Source organism: Wasmannia auropunctata, unplaced genomic scaffold (genome assembly GCF_000956235.1).
Source record: "Wasmannia auropunctata unplaced genomic scaffold, wasmannia.A_1.0 LD336106.1, whole genome shotgun sequence".
Classification (NCBI taxonomy): Eukaryota; Metazoa; Arthropoda; class Insecta; order Hymenoptera; family Formicidae; genus Wasmannia; species Wasmannia auropunctata.
The window spans coordinates 4555984-4573424 of NW_012026784.1; the positions used below are offsets into that span (position 1 = coordinate 4555984).

The 17441-nt window shown below is 38.8% G+C and overlaps 3 protein-coding genes and 1 long non-coding RNA gene across 13 annotated transcripts; 2 read left to right on the forward strand and 2 right to left on the reverse strand.

The window, feature by feature from the left end:
- LOC105453057 (nucleoporin NUP188 homolog) lies at nucleotides 1–6815 on the forward strand. Its single transcript, XM_011694737.1, has 6 exons — nucleotides 1–221; nucleotides 426–642; nucleotides 740–1207; nucleotides 1289–1413; nucleotides 1507–2035; nucleotides 2119–6815. Exons 1-6 carry the CDS (start codon nucleotides 193–195, stop codon nucleotides 6538–6540), a joined length of 5790 nt encoding a protein of 1929 aa, XP_011693039.1. The 5' UTR covers nucleotides 1–192; the 3' UTR covers nucleotides 6541–6815.
- A 326-nt stretch (nucleotides 6816–7141) lies between these two features.
- Nucleotides 7142–11515, reverse strand: LOC105453012 (mesoderm induction early response protein 1). 9 transcript variants are annotated; one of them, XM_011694715.1, is made up of 5 exons: nucleotides 11072–11515; nucleotides 10443–10573; nucleotides 9103–10167; nucleotides 8666–8793; nucleotides 7142–8455 (listed from the first exon to the last, which is right to left on the reverse strand). In XM_011694715.1, the coding sequence occupies exons 2-5, from the start codon at nucleotides 10557–10559 to the stop codon at nucleotides 7810–7812; spliced, it is 1956 nt and encodes a 651-aa protein (XP_011693017.1). In that variant the 5' UTR covers nucleotides 10560–10573; nucleotides 11072–11515; the 3' UTR covers nucleotides 7142–7809. The 9 variants fall into 9 exon arrangements, with proteins under 9 accessions (XP_011693017.1, XP_011692999.1, XP_011693007.1 ...); XM_011694697.1 differs by having other exon boundaries at nucleotides 10443–10578; XM_011694705.1 differs by having other exon boundaries at nucleotides 11023–11515.
- Nucleotides 11516–12230: 715 nt separating this feature from the next.
- On the forward strand, nucleotides 12231–14846 carry LOC105452998. 2 transcript variants are annotated; one of them, XM_011694639.1, is made up of 6 exons: nucleotides 12231–12356; nucleotides 12655–12741; nucleotides 12947–13156; nucleotides 13231–13360; nucleotides 13468–13799; nucleotides 13917–14846. In XM_011694639.1, exons 3-6 carry the CDS (start codon nucleotides 12956–12958, stop codon nucleotides 14016–14018), a joined length of 765 nt encoding a protein of 254 aa, XP_011692941.1. In that variant the 5' UTR covers nucleotides 12231–12356; nucleotides 12655–12741; nucleotides 12947–12955; the 3' UTR covers nucleotides 14019–14846. The 2 variants fall into 2 exon arrangements, with proteins under 2 accessions (XP_011692941.1, XP_011692949.1); XM_011694647.1 differs by lacking the exon at nucleotides 12231–12356 and adding an exon at nucleotides 12394–12460.
- Nucleotides 14847–15256: 410 nt separating this feature from the next.
- On the reverse strand, nucleotides 15257–17121 carry LOC105452994. The gene is made up of 2 exons (XR_974812.1): nucleotides 15572–17121; nucleotides 15257–15450 (listed from the first exon to the last, which is right to left on the reverse strand). It is a non-coding gene; the product is annotated as an uncharacterized LOC105452994 (long non-coding RNA).
- Nucleotides 17122–17441: the final 320 nt, after the last annotated feature.

The following is a 17441-nucleotide window of genomic DNA, read 5'->3' on the forward strand; positions in this document are numbered from 1 at the left end:
TCACTATCGCCCGCCAACGGTCAATGTTAAATTTGGGGTTATGTTGTACCGGTGTTAACGTTTGTATGCATTTATCGCAGGCGATTAGAATTGTAAAATAGAAAATATTTTCTTACAAGTATATGTGTTATTTATTTGTGCAAAGACTACAAGTTTTGACAGGCTTTTGAATACGGTGATAATATTTTCGACATGGAAGTAGCTCCAATGGGCAACTTGCCGTGAGTACAAATATATATTTTCTATCTCACATGACTTTATTAATGGAATATCTTATTTTGAAAGAGACAGAAATGTTTGTCGATTTTATCTTAATATTATTTATATTTATATTTTGCTAATTTTTTCTCAGTCTTTATAAATGATCTCATTAATCCGGACAATATAAAAGAATTAATAATTAAATAATAATAATTTACGAAAAGTTGTAGCAAGGATTTATGGTCCATCATATCGGGTACGACATGTTGTTGCGCTAAGGAAACTGTTGAAGAAGAAATAAAGAATGCCACTGTTTTACTCAAGGAAGGGCTTCAGTTTTTCAAACCGTATACAGATGCATCGTTGCAGAGCATCTCTAAAAGAAATCCACCGCCTTTACAGCAAATGTTCGACTTGATTAGCAAACTTGCCCCACTCCTTGTAAGTATATTGTTTTATACTTAAAAATATTAATTGTTTCATCAGATTTATCGCAACTTAATTTTAACATCTGTATTCTGTTTTTAATTTCTACAAGAACTTGGACGCCACAATTACCTGGGATCTGGTGTGCAATTTTGTGTCCTACGAATACAGAAATTGCGCCGAGACCTTTGCATCACAGCTCTCTGATCTTACTACCATAAGAGCGTTAATCGATGATATTTGGAATTTTTATTACTCTGAGAGAGTGACCCTGATAAAATGCCTCAAACTTATGATTGAATATAAAGACAACAAACGACATCCCCATCACAAAGAGTTTGCGAAATTTTTTAATGAGATTCTCATGGGAAATTTGCTTGAATCTGTACGAAAGCAAATAGAAGCATTGAAGTTCGTAAATGCTCCCACACGGTCGCAATTCTGTACAGAAGATCATTTGCATCGATTATATAATAGTACTTTAATTGAAATGCGCGAGCTACTTCATATACTGACTGTGATTGTACATGATGTACATATTTCTAGTAATGAATTTACCAAGTTTTATGGTAGCATTGGGGTAAGACACATACTTAATTATTTTTTATATTCTCAAAACGATAGAAATTTTGCTGAAATAGTGAACATTTTTTTTTTTAAGGGTGAACCTAGACGATTAGTCAGTACAAAAAGCCATGAAGACAAAGAGGCTATCACTAAAAAGATTGAAGAGATACAGTACAGCCAAATAGCATTATTACTCGTGACATTGGATATAAACAAACAGTAAGTTAAAATTGTTGCTTTGCGTAATTAAAATTTATATTGTGATAGTTTTATCTGTATGGGCATTTAATTTTATGTTGTCTTTTTTTTCAGTACTGATATGGAAGACTGGATAGATAGTGTCAGGAGCAATATGCAAGAGATCTTCGAGCACAAGTGTGTTCGTGAAAGTTCACCGCAAGACGGACCGTTACTCCTGTCGTGGATGCTAATAAATTATGCGGTTGATCTGGACAACATAGACACGTTAAATCGCTTCAGACCATTTGGCGTCAAAGCTATACAACTCGATGTGTTCGAATATCTGCGAGATATGATAAACTGCGAAATGTTTCAAGAAGAGACCCATTATGCTGAAGTCGTTCGAAGCAGCGTTTACAATCTTCTCTCCTTGGTGTGTGTCTTTGTCGATGAGGATCGATTAAGTACTTTAAAAGGTATTTTCGACGCACTGGCTGCCATAGTCAAGTTTCCGGAATGCTCAGCTAGATTTTGGGCTGAACAGAATGACAGTTTATGGTCGATTTATAAAGTTGCCAAAGAATTGTATCCCTACAAATTCGAACCATTAACCAATATAGCTATTGGTCTGGCGTCCACAACAATTACGAGTGCCAAAAAGGTAACGTATGAATTATATACATATCGAATTTATTTCATAAAATATTTAATGTGCTACATGAAAGCAATTATTCTTTTATTTAGATCGCGTCAGAATTGGATAATCTACAATCATTGACTATAGAGGTTCCTCGCCAAAGAGATTATAGCAAGCCATTACAGCCATACAAAGCGGATTGTATAATTCAAAAGAACTCGTTTACTATACCTAGTAGTTGCGAACGCGAGAACATTACCGTGTTGTCTAACGAGAAAGAAGTAATTTTGTTTCGTACGAAAGCGAGTTATTGGGATGCTTTGCATCATAAAATAGAACAGTTATTTTCTCAAGCGAGCAGTGGAATTACAAATATCAGCGCGGTGAATACTAATTTACCAGAAAATGTCCGTCAAGGCCTGAAACTATTGGAAGCATTATTGGCCAAGGATATTGAAATACCAAAGAGCATGGTTGCTCCTACGGAATTAAGTTTCGAAATTATTAATCGGTTTTCACATCCAGCACTACCAACGAAATTGTATAAAATTGTTGCCGTATGCCTCAGCATTTCATCCAAATTGGTTCTGAGATATCCCGATGACATTCTCTCGCGCACGCGATCCGGGGTTTATCCAAAATTTGATAATTGGAGTCAAGAACCGTTATACTTTGCGGAAGCGATTTCCTTCGATGGTGGTCTCATCGCGTCGTGGCTCTCAGGAATAGAAACCATCGAACATACATATCCCATTCTACGCGCGTTTCTTGACACCCTATACAATTATCTAATCGCCAAGCACAGTAAAGAGACAATGTACACTATCGAAATACCGGGTATGGTATTTCTGCTGCAAGCCGTATTACCTAAGCTGGACTCGTGGTATTTCGAGTCAAACGCAGAAAGGATCGATTTATGGCTAAAAAGTATGTTTTGTATTCATCGAGCTCTGGATTCAACTTTACCTGAAAACGATATTCGCAACAAGTTGCAACTTGTTGTGGTATATAGCCTGCTCTACTTGGAGCCACGTCACGCGCTGTTAAAATTACTTCGGACAGGCGAGCGCACATTGCACAATAAAATGATCTCAGAGACAAATTGGATCAATGGAAAAGGATTCAAGATTATCAAAAGTGTGGAACTGGCTCTGTCAATAGTCAATCGACTATTAATGTTTAGAAAGTCTCTAGGATTAGAACTGGGCGACAGATCACCCCTCGAAATTGCTTTGTATTCCTCTCCGAGAGTACCCAACGGACTTCTTATAGTACCAACCATTGTTAATTATCTGTATGTTTGGTTTAGCCCTTCGTTGCAGAAAATGGCTGTAAGACTACTGAAGAAATTCGCGGAGGAATTTTCCATGTCTTTGCTCGTTTGCATGGGAATGGACGGAACATCGATACGAGAAACGTTCGCGTTTCGATTAACTCTGCCAACATGTGCGATTGAGGTCAAAGCCGCTATTTTAGAACTGGTTGCCGTATGTCTGGAGAAACAACCTGGCTTGACGGAAGCCCTCTTCAACATCATGCATCAAGCAGAACGCAAGAGAATCTTCCCACGTCCAGCCGATGAATTTCTTACCGAGGGTTGCAGTCAATTCTTGGACTCATATTTAGAACGAATGTACAAGGAAGACGACATCGTGTGCGATAAATTGTACGACAGCACGATGACAGTATTGCGCGCCATGTGGTATTACAGAAATGAGATCCTTGTCAATTTCTTTCGGAAACGAGAGAAATTCTGGAGCCATCTGTTCGCGCCGCTTTTTAAAACTTTGGTGCCGGGCGCGAAGGGTTATTCTCAGTTGTTGGATGTAATTACATTGGAGTTGTATAAAAGTCCATTATTAGAGAATAATTTCGCAAAAAGTTTAAAGGAGCTGTTGGATAAATCTAAGGATCATTGGAAAAAATTAGCTATGTATGTTCTCGACGTTCCTGCAAACAGCGAAAGCGAGAATAGTAAAGAACAACGTACAAAGCAAGACAGAATTATAGAACCATTGTATGAAATTAATTTAGAGTCCTGGTACCACTTTATCGTTATGCTTACTGACGATCGAACGGCGAAAAATTATCCGATTAACGTAACGCAGGCACATCTCCTAACTCAATTAGCCTTGGATTCTCTACTGGAGCGAGTGAAGGAACCCAATGATTCTAGCAGCGGCAAGATTCCGATGTTACTGGCTTCCTTATCCCTGAGATGCATCACCTCTTGGAAACAGATGTGCGTCGGTGACTCGAGGATTTTTAAAACCAGACTGTCGCAGTTGACGCAAGAGATAGCGCAGACTTATCGCGGCTTTGGAAAAGCCTTGCGGCAGACGATGATATCGTTGCTGCTTGGATGCGTGCAGCTGGTCAAAAGTACCTTGGCCGAGGATTCGGCAAGCCTGGAATATCTTTTAGCGCACTCTTGCACGATTGCTATTTACGAACTAGAGGAATTGAAGAAAGCCGCCCTTCAGTTGGAACATCGAAAACAACAACTCTCCGTCGAGCTTAAGACTGACGAGAAAGGTACACAGAAGAAGGCTGACTGTCGCAGCGCGGAGACGCTCCGTGGTATACGAGAAAGTCTACCGGCGACGTTATCTATCAGTATGGTGACGCAATTGTTACGATCGTATGTTGAACGGAATGCAAATTTCAAGCATCGTCTGAGAGCCAGTTGTGTACAACTTCGCCAGATGATACCCGAACTGATGGTATGCGTCGGTTATACACTTCAGAAATATCCATATCTGAAATTCAGCGCAGCAGCTCTGAGCCTGTTGGGCGTTATATCGCGTTCACCGTATTGTCCCTATCCTATTAATGACAACGACATCGCGAAACTCTGGCTCAGCTTGATTCCACCGGCAGACATCTCCCACAGCATGCTCGATTCGCTGTACGACGATTCGGCGAATGGTCAGTGGCGTTGCCAAGACTGGTGGCCATTGTACACCCTGGGCTTGGAATTTCTGATAGGCCTGGTCAGCAGCGAGACGCACATGATGTTCGTTAATCACGTGGTTGTTTTCCTAAATTCTCACGAACATCAACTAATGGTGGTATCCACGTTACTGAGGCACACTGCCGATCTGCTGGCCGCCGATTTGATACAATCACTGGTCGCTCTTATACATGCTGTAGCCACGCAAACGTACGTTTGGAACGCGATACAGCCGAGCGTTCGCGAAACTCTTATCAAGTGCATGTATTTGGCGTACGATAGTACGGTGAACCTGTTGCTGAGGCCGCGGATACTCAAATTTATCATTGACGGTATCAGCGTGCAGAGCGCTGAAGAGCTGGAATCCTGCGATAGTCGGTTACCTAGCGGCGAGTTGAAACTGCTGGTGAACAAGCTGATCGTCATAAATACAACTTGCGCGTTATGCTTCGTCCACTTTTCGCCGAAATTGAACACCCTGGTGGATACGATATATACTCAGGATTACTGGTACACGCCGATGGCCGAGATGAACTTTGGGCCTCCGCAGATGAGCATGAGCTCCGGTCCGCAGCTCACTTACGGTACGATAATCAGCTCGACGCAGCTGTTCACCCAGGCTCTTCACTCTCGCTCGCAGCCCGTTGCTGCTTCACTACCCGCGTCTTCAACGTCGCACCCCGGACGCGAAGACAAAACAGATTCCGCGAAGAAGGAATGGGAACGCGCCGCGCCAGAAAATCTTCGGCGCATGCATACGAGTAAGGATCTACGGCGAATCATTCACGCGGCCTCCGGCTCAACCTCCAGGACGTCATCCAACATTGGCGGAGAATTCCTGGGATACGTCAGTGGTCTAGACGTCACCGTGCCATTGCTCAGCAGTCCTAGACTCGTGCGTCGGCCCTACGACCCACTGATATGCGAAAACACCATTCTCTCGAGAGCAACCGCTTTGGCGACCGGTAGACACGTCACGAAGAGTAGCGGCAGTGGGGCCGCCGGCGCTCCGGGTAACGGTAGTCCAATCGTAGCGAGAAATCACAGATTTAGCGATCCATGGTTTGAGTCCATGGACGAGAATAATACACGACTGGCATTGGAGATCAATCTCATCCTGATACTGTCACAGGCTTTGGAAGGAGTGAAAAGCCCCAGGCTCGCTTTGCGAGATCGTCAGCTCATAGCACGGGAGACCGCCACTGAACTGGGAGTCTTCTTCGATTTCCTCGAACACCGCGGTACCCCTGACATCTGGCAAGTGAAGGGTTCTCTGATAGACGCGGATACAAGAAGTTCCAGGACGATTCAAGATTCGAGCGATCCAACGCAAACGAATTTACCGGCGAGACTCCGAAAGGACAGTACTATTGACAAAGCACCGGTGTGCTCGCCCGACCACGAAAACTCTTCGATGGAGATGAGCCAAACTGAAACACGAGAGAAAAGACTTGACGACAGTGTCCTCACTACTGGCGTTTTCAAAACGAATGTCAGCAGTGTACAGTTCTTACCGTTAATGGGGAAATTACTCAAGACAGTTGTCGAGTCGTTGGACTCGGCACAATTTCGATAAACAGTATTTTTGAAACAATAGTTTTTGATATTGAATTCATCATTCTGAAACTAGATCTGCTAGAATGATGAATATAAGTGAATTACATTAAAAGCTACATTTTTATGTATTAAAAGTTATTCTTTTTTGACATAAATGTAAGTAAATAATTTGACATAATTGAACATGTATAATATAATTAAGCACTTAGCGCGTATGTTATTTTGCGAAAGATTTAAAAAAATGTTTATAAATGCTAATCGATAATGTCTCAATAAACATATTAACTTTTTTTCGTATATTGTATATTACATCATAAAAATTTATATGTAAAAACATTTGACGAGGAGTAGAGGCCAGCGGGAATCTAAAGAATATAATATTCAACGTTTCTAATTTAGCCTGTACTTTTTTATATCAACACTATTTATAAATGATTAAACATAATATAATGTGTATTCAGTAAATTAGAAATGTTTCGTGTTTCTTAAATAGATTGCTAGTAAAACGTGAAAATACAAACTATATGATTTTATACACAGCCAACTACTTAACGAGGGAAATGAATTATTAGGATGCGGTATTTATGCGTATCCTTTACATCAAAATAATGATGACCATGTTTCTATTGACTTTCAGTTTAATTTCATCATTCCAACATTTATCATATATTTATTTCGCTTCGCCGAACTGATAAATCACTTCGCGAAATTCCGTACTTTTTACAGATTTATTGCCGATCCGAAGACAGGTGTGCCTCGGACAAATTGAATCATGATCAATTACATATTAACTATGAAATACAATGATTTATATCCATGAAAATTTACAGTCGCAGTACATAATACTATTCCACTTCTCTGTCGAATACTGGCGCTCCAGTCTCCAACGAGTCTTTTTTTTCGAAATGCGTCTTTCTTTTTGTATGGAATATCTCTAAGTTCATAAACAGAGAGAAGAAAAATAGAGAAAGCTACAGTAACCCTCGCTCGTTTTTGCCGCGTTTAGCTTCAATTTGTATATATCTTTAATCTTACATACAATATATGCTCTAATTTTCCGCGCAAAAGCGCGTCCCTCCCGTCTTCCGCACCACTATACAACATCGCGCACTCGCGCTAAGGACGATTAATAATTATATTACGCGCGGTACAGTATAAAAATATAATCCTTGATATTAACGAATATTATGCGTTACGACAATAGCGATGGTGCGAGTGCCGAGTTAGGCACTCCGCGCAAGGACATCCGTCGCCTTTCAGGATGAACACCTGAAGGTCGGGTTAGACGCTAAGGGGGCAGATGAGGTAAAATGTTCTCGGGCGAGGGTGTGTCGTGAGAGTCATTGCTTCGGGATGACGTTACTCGTTGATGGTAGTAGTTATTAGAGACAGCAGTGGCGGCAATGGTGGCGGCAGGAACGGTGGAACTAGTGGTAACTGTATTCGTCGAGCCGAGACCTGTGACCATTGATGTAGACGTAGTGGCCGTGGTGGTATTTATCGTTATCGTTGTAATGACTGAAGAGGTAGGTTGACTTCGGGTTGACGCTAGACCGCTCCACGCTAAGGAATTTACACAACCCGATTCGGACGAAGGACAATCCGGATGACGAGTCGACGAGGAACAATACGTCGGCGTGGTCAAAGCACTGGAATTGCATATTGACAAGGACATGCTAGTCGCGGCTGACGTCAAGGGCGGCGGAGGTGGAGGTGGTGGTGGCGGCGGTGGCGTTGGGCCGTTAACATCCGCCAATGGATCGACCGCGTTCCCATCCCAAGCATCTGCTGATTTGGACTCGTCGTTGTTGGTCACGCTGGTACTCGATCTCTGCCGCTTGGCATCGCCATACAGCAAACAATGAACGTTCGGCGAACTGCTGCGATCTCGCACTCCCTCTTGCTCCTCGAGGAATCGGTCCATATAGTCCCTGCTTGCAATTTAATGGTTCTGTCATTCACGTTTGTAATAATTGTATTAACAAAAGCAATTACATTGTAAGGTGTGTTAATTGGGTAATGTTATTATCGAATGTTATATTAGAGTTAATGTGTTAGTAGGTTGCATGTGATACATCTCATTTTAAGAATCGTTTTCGTGTTTTAATGTAAAATTCAAGAATTGCGATAGAGAAGATACTCACGTGATACCGGGGTGTAGAGCGTATTTTTTCTTTTCTAATCGCGCTTTGTACGTAAATATGTCATGCCGCTCCGTTTTCTTCCACAAGTAATAAAATTGTACTAACTCTCCGACCGATCTCGTTCTCACCTATGAAAAAGCAAAGCTTATTGAATCATCATAATATAGCGCGATAACTTGACAAATATATTAAATTCATTGTATAATATGATTAAAGTTATGTATTTTTTCTTCACTGGAAAAAAAATTCTGCAATAGCGATTTTGTTGTACCGTACAATAGTAGCGCTTTATATACAGTTGTGAAAAAATTTAAACAACATTATATAGCAATGCATTTAAACCTCTGTATTTTTAATAAGTTGAACTCTATTCTTAGAACGTTTACTTCAATCTATAATATTTTTTTTTAATTTAATTGTTCATATACACCGCATACCTTATTTTTCTGTATAAGATGAAAATCCTTCCCATAAGTGCGCAACCCAGATTCAAAATTATGACACTCCTCTTCTGACCAAAGACTCACTGCATCCGTAGGGGGTAGTACATTCATTCGACGTCTTCGTAATGCCTCTTCGAGATTATAGCCACACTGCAGTAGAAGATACAAAGCCTGCTCGTCATCTCTAATATGCGAGCCAGCCGGCAATGAGCCACCCTTTACCGCCGGAAGTTGCGCACGTTCTAGAAACTCTTCCGTATCTTCCTCTGATATATGGCTGGGATCCCATAACATTTTATCCTCATTCTCATATGGCAATGCATCGTCGTAACGACATAAACCCTCTGGTATCGCTGCTTGATAGTCGGTACCGACCATGATTGTTTTCTTCCATTCCTCCTCGTCCGGACTGTAGTCACAATCGTCCTCTTCCTCTTCACTCTGCGGCCTTGAAACACTCCGTAACAATCTCGAACTGCCACTGCCTATTCCCGCACTGACTATCCTATCCTCGGGACCATCGATCGCACCACTGGCGCTACCTTCTTCAATAGTGCTATCGGTAGCGCTGGCTCCCCCTAAATTAACTATACCATCGCACGCAACAGTATTAGCACTTCCCGTTATAGGCGACGCTCTATTTTTCTTCCCGTTTCCACTTCGAGGGAGCGAACATTCCTCGGCCTCGGCATCCTCATCGTCGTCCTCATCGTCGTCGATTCTACGTTTTCTGCTATCCCTGCTGCCCGCGCCGATGCTGCTGCTGCTATTGCCTTTCGTCGTCGATCCCGACAACGACGACGTCTTGTCCTTCCCCTTCACCAGCATTTCTGTGTAGAATTGCTTAAGGTCCGGTTCGTTGCTGGTTGCGTCAGCCTCGTCATCGTCATCGTCGTCGTCCGCGTCGTTGTCACCCTTGTCGGAATAACGCTCCTCGGTCTCGGGATCGCCGCTTCCGGACGGCAGCAGCCCAATGTGATCGGAACTGTTCGAGTTCTCCGTCGAGGGATCGCCGTATCCGTACATGGCGAGAAGATCCTTCAGTGGCATATCACCTTCCTTGTTCAAAGAGACAGAAATAGATCATTATTACATCGAGGGTACTTTACGTGGACTAAACATGGAATCTCACTACGAGAACGCACTTTGTGTCCAAAGTGTTGCGGAAACTTATCATAATTGTAATTATTTATGGGCTCGACTTTTTCATTTCTCAGGCTTGATCCTAGAATAGTCGGGATCAGAACTTTGTTACAAAAGTGACAGATGCATATAAACATATGTATGTATATGTGCCAAGTGCCGATAATCAGATTAATCGCGGAGAGACATACCTTTTGCAAGTTGGACAACTCGTTGTGAGAATCCTCGCTACCTTCTAACGCTTCTTCCTCGTCCAATGTTCGTTCGTCATCAAAATCATTTACCATCATTTCCGTTGCAGAACCCATATCATAATCTCGATCTGCCCTGTAAGGAACGTACGCAAGCCGTTAAAAGCGACGATCGTCGACGAAATAACGTATCCTCTTCGCTACGTTAACTCGAGATCTCTCCCCTGGTAACGCAAGACAAATAACAATTTCTACAATTAGTCGCTATGCTAACTGTAAGTGGATGCGCACTCACATGATTCTACAATCCCTATTCACCGAGATGAGAACATAACACACAAACAGTATATACACACATCAAGGCATAGACCGCAGCACCGGAATGTATTCACCACAATAGTACAACTACGTACAGTCTGCGAGATCTTTTTCCCGACACAGGGCTACCAGGAGCTTGGTGGTGGTGGTTGGGTTTTAACTTAGCTTTAGTTCAACGTCAATGTCCGAGGCGCAGGCGGGGATAAGGACATACAAGACAGGTTTACGTTTTTCGTACGCGTTAACGCCGCGGGAGTCTAACCTCAATCTTTGACGGTGACAATCACACAGCGGTCGGTAGCGGTACTCACGAACACCCGGCGTGGGGTCACAGTCTCGTCACAGCGGGAACCGACATTTCACGAAAGGTCACAGCATCACCGCGGGCAGCGCGTCTCTCGTTGATCCCTCTCTCTCATTTACACTACTGCTCGCTCGTCGAGAGACTACGCGAGTCCTTCCCTACCGTGGACCTCTTCTCACAGGCGACAACAAACCCGAGTCTCGATTCGGACGATACGAAACACAGTCAGAGACACGTAAGGCACAACATTTCATCGAGCGGAAAGCGCGCGCGACTGGCGACGTCACTACGCCACATTAATTGCGGAGATCGCGAATTTACAGGTGAATCTCAACCGAAAGACGCACACTCCATTATTTGTGTGTATCCGTCGCATTCGTTTCCCCCCCGAACTCTCCGTGTGTGTTCGGAAAATGGACGCGGCGCAGCCGAGAGAGCGTCGTTTTACCCCTCCGCAAAGTGCGTCCGGATTCTCGCTTCCTTCTCACTCGATCCTACGAAGGAGGGAGACAAAGCGTCGCGTACGTAATTTCAGAACGCCGTGTGATTGGTCCGCGAACGTAACAAATGACTAGATGGGGGACAGACGTTTCGAGCAATATCTGTGAACGTCGTGAATGGTCGTAAATGATTAGATGAAAACGTTTCGACAGTTTCTTTGTGAAAATAAAACGAGTATTATTAAATACAGAATCGACGTTTCGATACTTTCGAAAGAAACGTATTCTCATCATCGAGGATTCAAATTTTGATTAAATCGGTGTTTATCTTATCAAATAATATCTGTACTATATTTATTATTTTATGTTAACATAGAATTAATATAATTTAATTCTTGTCATTTAATATGAAAAAAATTGAATTAAGAACAATAAATTATATATATTAAAAATTTTGTGCTTTAAGCAACTTAATTGATAATTAATTTATCAAGTAATATATCTATATATTATATATTTTGTTAACACATGAATAGAATAGTTAATTTTATAATTTTTTAACTTTAAATATTATTTTTAATAATTAATATATACAAAAGATTAAATATAATTTATATTTTTACCACACATCGGTGCGTTCCAAAACTCATCCTACAACAATATTTCGATTTTTACTCCACCTATCCTTTCATTACGTTTATTTGATGTACCTTCCACTCTACTTGACATTTTAACCATGCCTATAATTACATACAAGCGACTGCGCTTCGAATGTTTGACAAGGCGTGTCCATTACACGAAAAATTAGTACAAAACGTTTTATATACTCTTTTAAGTATGCGAGCATAATAAGTGAGTACGTTTATATGAGTATACACGTGTGTAATTAACTAGTGTCCCTAATATTGTAGCACGAAAATCGTAAATTTGATCAAAATTGCACTATGAGTCATAACGTACGTTTGTTATTAAAGTTAAAAAATTTATATCATTATTATGTCAGCGTGCGTTTTTTTGCATTTATTGGTGTGATTCAATTATTGATGGAACATTCATAAATTCATGCAGAAAATAGCTTGAACATTTTTGACAAAGTAAACAACTTTACTGCACTACTCACTAGATTTTGTTTATATGATGCCTGTTTCAGAAAAGGACACGATACACAGATATACATATCGTTAATTAATCATATTTATAAGAAACTTGAGCTACCTTGTTAGAATCTCAATAAATTGTAAGTATAAATGGACTATATTATTGAGTGCTTTCCATTTAGTGACACAAGCCGACGCAAGTTCTGTTTTGTCTTTGTTACTTATTAAATGCTAAGAAGGATAGAATAAACGTTTGTGTCGACTTGTATCACTAACTGGAAAGCACCCTTTGAGTTCTTTGTTTTATTTGATACTTTATTAATCATGCTTGATTTTGTTTTCAAGCGAGTCAAGATGCATTATGGAAAGAAATCTCCCAGCATGGGAACACCATCCGTGTACTCTCATGTAACCACCACTCGCAGCAGTGCAAATCTCAGATCGTCGAGATCCGCTCGCAGTATAAAAATTCCATGGTATCAAAAACCAATAGTGACACATGCCTTTGCACTCGACATTCAAAGGGGCGCTATGTTCACCGCTATATTTTCATTGGTATGTGTTTAATGAAAGCAATTTTCTTGAAAACGCCTCGTAATTTATGTAATATAAAATAAATGTTCTTACAGTGCCTAGCCTTTTTCACGATATGGACAGCTGTCTTTGATATCTACTGTCTCTCACAAGCGGCGCCTGGCTCCACACACTATGGATATTATATCATATCATATGAATTTGTTTATGTGGGTAATCAACATGGTAAGCCCATTTATTAATTTTAAAAAAGAATTTTTTAAATATAAAAAACTTCAAAAATTGATCAAAATAGTAGTAACATACAACTATATATATTTTTTTTTTTTCAGTTCGCAATGCTCTGATCGTGTTTGCATTATTTTCCATGTTGGGTGGAATAGTCGTCTTTGTGACTTCTTTAATATTGATCAAAGCTCTGCGGAAAGAATATGAAAAGAAAATGGTGCCATGGCTGTATAGCTTTGCCATTTTTACTCTTTTCCGATTCTTTGCTTTTATATTCTTCAGCATTGTAAACGACATGATATTCGCCTACAATATCTTGATGTGTCTTCTATGGATAGCATTTATTTGCATTTCTGCATACGGTTGGCTTCTCGTATATTCTTTATATCTCGAATTACACGATCTAACAAGATTAGAAGATCTGGCTCATCTACGGGTACGATATGTTTTATTATATTAATTATATCAATTATATAAATTATCATAACACAACAAAAGTGTACATGCTGTAATTGTAAACTACTATAAAATTTAAAATATGTTATTGTTTTAGATTGGTACAATGCAGTCTCTAAATGCATCAACGACACATTCCATTGCTGGCTCTCGACCTACAACGCCTCATAGCGCAGTATCGACTATGCCTGTTAATTAATAATATATACACGATACATATATAGTTTTATAGGCAGTAGATAAAAAAGGTATTTATATATATATCTTTTTTAAGATAATTTTTTTATAAAGAAGAGAATTGTTGCTATTTCTCTTCCCTTTTCAAAGAAAAGAGATTCTACATAGGTATATATTTTCTATCTTAATACAAATTTATTCTGATAAAAAACGTTACGTTTTGCAATATCTCTCTTTTCGGTATAAAATTATTTTAAAAAATGGTTTTTACATATATCTTTTTTATCAACTGAATATGATTTGATACATATATATATTTTCCCGTCTAATATATATCGAAACAAAATGATATCAAAGTATTTCTTCTAATTAAACGAAGTCACTGCCGACTGTATATACAGATTCGTACGCACAAAGAACTTGTTTTAAAAAAAGTTATATATAATTCTTACAGCTATACTGCTTTTTAATATTATAATTTTACAAAGAGCAAACTAATCGATATGATATATAATACGAGTTATATAAGTTCTTATTTGCTATGACGTTTGCTAGTAGATATGTATGTTTGCGAACTTGTTGCGACATAGTTCCGACCACGTATAAAATGAATTAGATTTAAGCCTGTGTGTCGCAAGAATTTTTCATGGCGTGTATTAACGTATTCCGTCCACTATACTATTGTATAGAACTTTCCTACGATATACTATCGTACGTATGCTTTCTTATGATATCAAAATGTTTGTTATTGAAATTAATATTATATTTACACATTGGAAGAATATAATTATTATGCATTTATTTTTGTGACTAATTTTCAGATGAACCAAAAAAAAGTTATTAGAAGTAAGACCTTCGACCCACTTCGACCCATATCAGAACGCTTTTATAAGCGATGTTAGCACGGTAACACGTTTAAAATTTTATAGTATACGTAACATGAATTATATGCTGAATGCACGCTGGCATCGTTATAAGTGCGTTCTGAATACGGACTTTTATCTTTAATTAACGTATTCCAATGAAGTCTAAAATTTATAATTTTGTTCTAAGAATAAGTTAAAATTATTTCGATTGTTTAAGAATAACTATACAATTGTGACATCGATGAATATAAAATTCATGTTAAAATCGTTATCAATTATCTCGTGAAACCGAGCAAATCAGATACTTCGTGAATTTATAAAATTTATCAACCCATTTGACAGGCAATTTGTTATGTGCTAGATAAGACTGAAAGGAATATTAATTACGTGGAAATTGCGCTTACATGTAGTTTATACATTTATTTCCGCAATTTTGCGTTATTACTTCGAAATTATTTCCGCAATAATTTATTTACATAACTGATAACAGTTACACTTTTGCACTAGACAAAAAAAATATTTTTCCGAGTATTTGAAGGTACGATATTGTCAGCGTTAATCTTGTATAGTACCTCGCATAATCAATATCTGAAAAAAGTTTGTGACAGAAATAATATACCGTAGAAATGATAGGCAAGAAAAATACTTTGCACATGCTGACTCCAAATTCAAGCATCGTAGACATTGTAGTATCGCTTAAAAAATATACCCGTTGACGAATGTCAGATGGAAATAGAAGTGTCATGAATCGAGTCGCTTTGTATATTAACAGATGTCATTTGAGAGGAATGCCTCGATTTCAGAGATGCTTCGCTCCTGGTGACACGGTCGTCCTCGGAATCGGTGTATGATTCCCGTTCCTCACTGGTAACTCGACGTTCCCTCGAGGTGTGACCTCTTGTTACTGTGTGACCGACTAACAAGATCGCTTTACCCAGTAAAGTTAATAGGAACACGCCGATCATCGACAAGACTTGCTGGATTATACTGAGAGCTCCGGTAGCGACGTACATAGCGATGGCAAGGCACATGGCGAGGGCCGCGTGGCGATAATTATCGCCATTCGCTGACACCTGATGAATTACTCGGCGACGAAGAAAGGCTGCGTCTATGTGACATTTACTATTACACCATGCTATAATACAATCTGCTAGCAGCTAGTTTCACATGCGAGTTGATCTTGCAATCTACGTCATTTGTTTCCCATCATTGGAAATGTCATAAAAAACGGTATGGCATTTTTTTATCATTATCGTGAAAAATCGATACGTTGTCGACATGATACATATACTTATATAATAATAATGTTTTATGTCTCTCTTATTATATAATATAATAGCATCTCACATTTATCGTGACATAATTACGCAATTTAGCAAGCAGAGGAAAAATTAATTTAGAAATTTTTAAATATAAAGTCCGCGACATAATTAAACAGTAGGCTTGTTTATAGACAGTCGAGCAAATTTCTATCACAGATTGTGTAAGCAAATTACGCTTCTATTTTCATTTTTGAAGAACGTTAATTTTTTTCATTAACTATCGACGCAACTTTCATTAATGTAAAAACATTCGATCATTGTGAAATGATTTTATCTGCAAAAAGAAATAAGTGCTTAATGAGTTTTACACATCTTATCTTTTAAATTTAGTTTTTTCTCTAATTGTAAGTATCAAAGAGCAAAAATTATTTTTGTAATACAGCGCGTTATTTCAAGTTATTAGACATAGGAAATTAGAAAAGATATCTGATATTGAGATGTGCGAATAAGAGAAGCTTAAAAAAGCAGTATAAAGATAAAAACTATTGTGTTACGGTAATAAAGTTAAAAATAATTTCAATATTTTATATTCGAGCGACACAAGCTTGTATAAAAGTTTTTAACTAAAGGATGACATAATAAATTCTACGAGATATTGAAAAGTCAAAGTACAAGACCGGTGTTACGTGTTGCTTCGATCCAATCGATCGGATTGGATAAGTGGTTCTTGAATGAAAATTATTTTATATGTAACTTGTTGCTGTCATAAAGATATCTAGTACGCATATCTGATACGTATATGCGTCTCAAAGACTTCATTAACTAATTATTTTTTTCGACAAATTATATATAAGTAGGATATATTTCAAATATACCTATGACTCACCTTATAGCTAGATAGACATATATTTTGCAGAACAGATAAAGCGAGTAAGGCCTTGTAATTTAAGAAACAGAAAATATAAAAAAAAACTGCTAAAAGCTAATTAGCGTAAAAATTACAGCTGAAAATTACGTTCTCTTTATTTCTTTATTATCTGTTAAAACGAATAGAATATACTATTTGCATAAAAATTTGTATTGCGCAATGTTACGAGTAGGTACATTATTCTGTGAGTATCGTTATTGTTTAAAGCCTTTGAAATGCAAGCAACTGACGTCACGAAATATCATTAAATCTATTTAACTTTGTCGTCTGAGTTGAAAATAAAATACGCGAGATAGATGATCCGCTTAGTTTAATCGGGCTTTATGAACATTTAACGTTCAGAGTAAAAGGGGTTTCTTTCTTTTTCTTTTTTTCGTTTCCTTTTTATT

Bases quoted from the DNA above. Each gene is read 5' to 3' on its own strand.
- LOC105452998 (XM_011694639.1), top strand. From the start codon at position 12,956: ATGCATTATGGAAAGAAATCTCCCAGCATGGGAACACCATCCGTGTAC. The intron at 13,361-13,467 runs GTAAGCCCATTT...TTTTTTTTTCAG, and splicing joins TTATGTGGGTAATCAACATG to TTCGCAATGCTCTGATCGTG. The intron at 13,800-13,916 runs GTACGATATGTT...TTATTGTTTTAG, and splicing joins AAGATCTGGCTCATCTACGG to ATTGGTACAATGCAGTCTCT.
- LOC105453012 (XM_011694669.1), bottom strand. The intron at 10,168-10,442 runs GTATGTCTCTCC...TCTTTGAACAAG, and splicing joins AGTTGTCCAACTTGCAAAAG to GAAGGTGATATGCCACTGAA. The intron at 8,794-9,102 runs GTATGCGGTGTA...GCTTTTTCATAG, and splicing joins ATCTTATACAGAAAAATAAG to GTGAGAACGAGATCGGTCGG.
- LOC105453057 (XM_011694737.1), top strand. From the start codon at position 193: ATGGAAGTAGCTCCAATGGGCAACTTGCC. The intron at 222-425 runs GTGAGTACAAAT...ATTTACGAAAAG, and splicing joins GCTCCAATGGGCAACTTGCC to TTGTAGCAAGGATTTATGGT. The intron at 2,036-2,118 runs GTAACGTATGAA...TCTTTTATTTAG, and splicing joins CAATTACGAGTGCCAAAAAG to ATCGCGTCAGAATTGGATAA.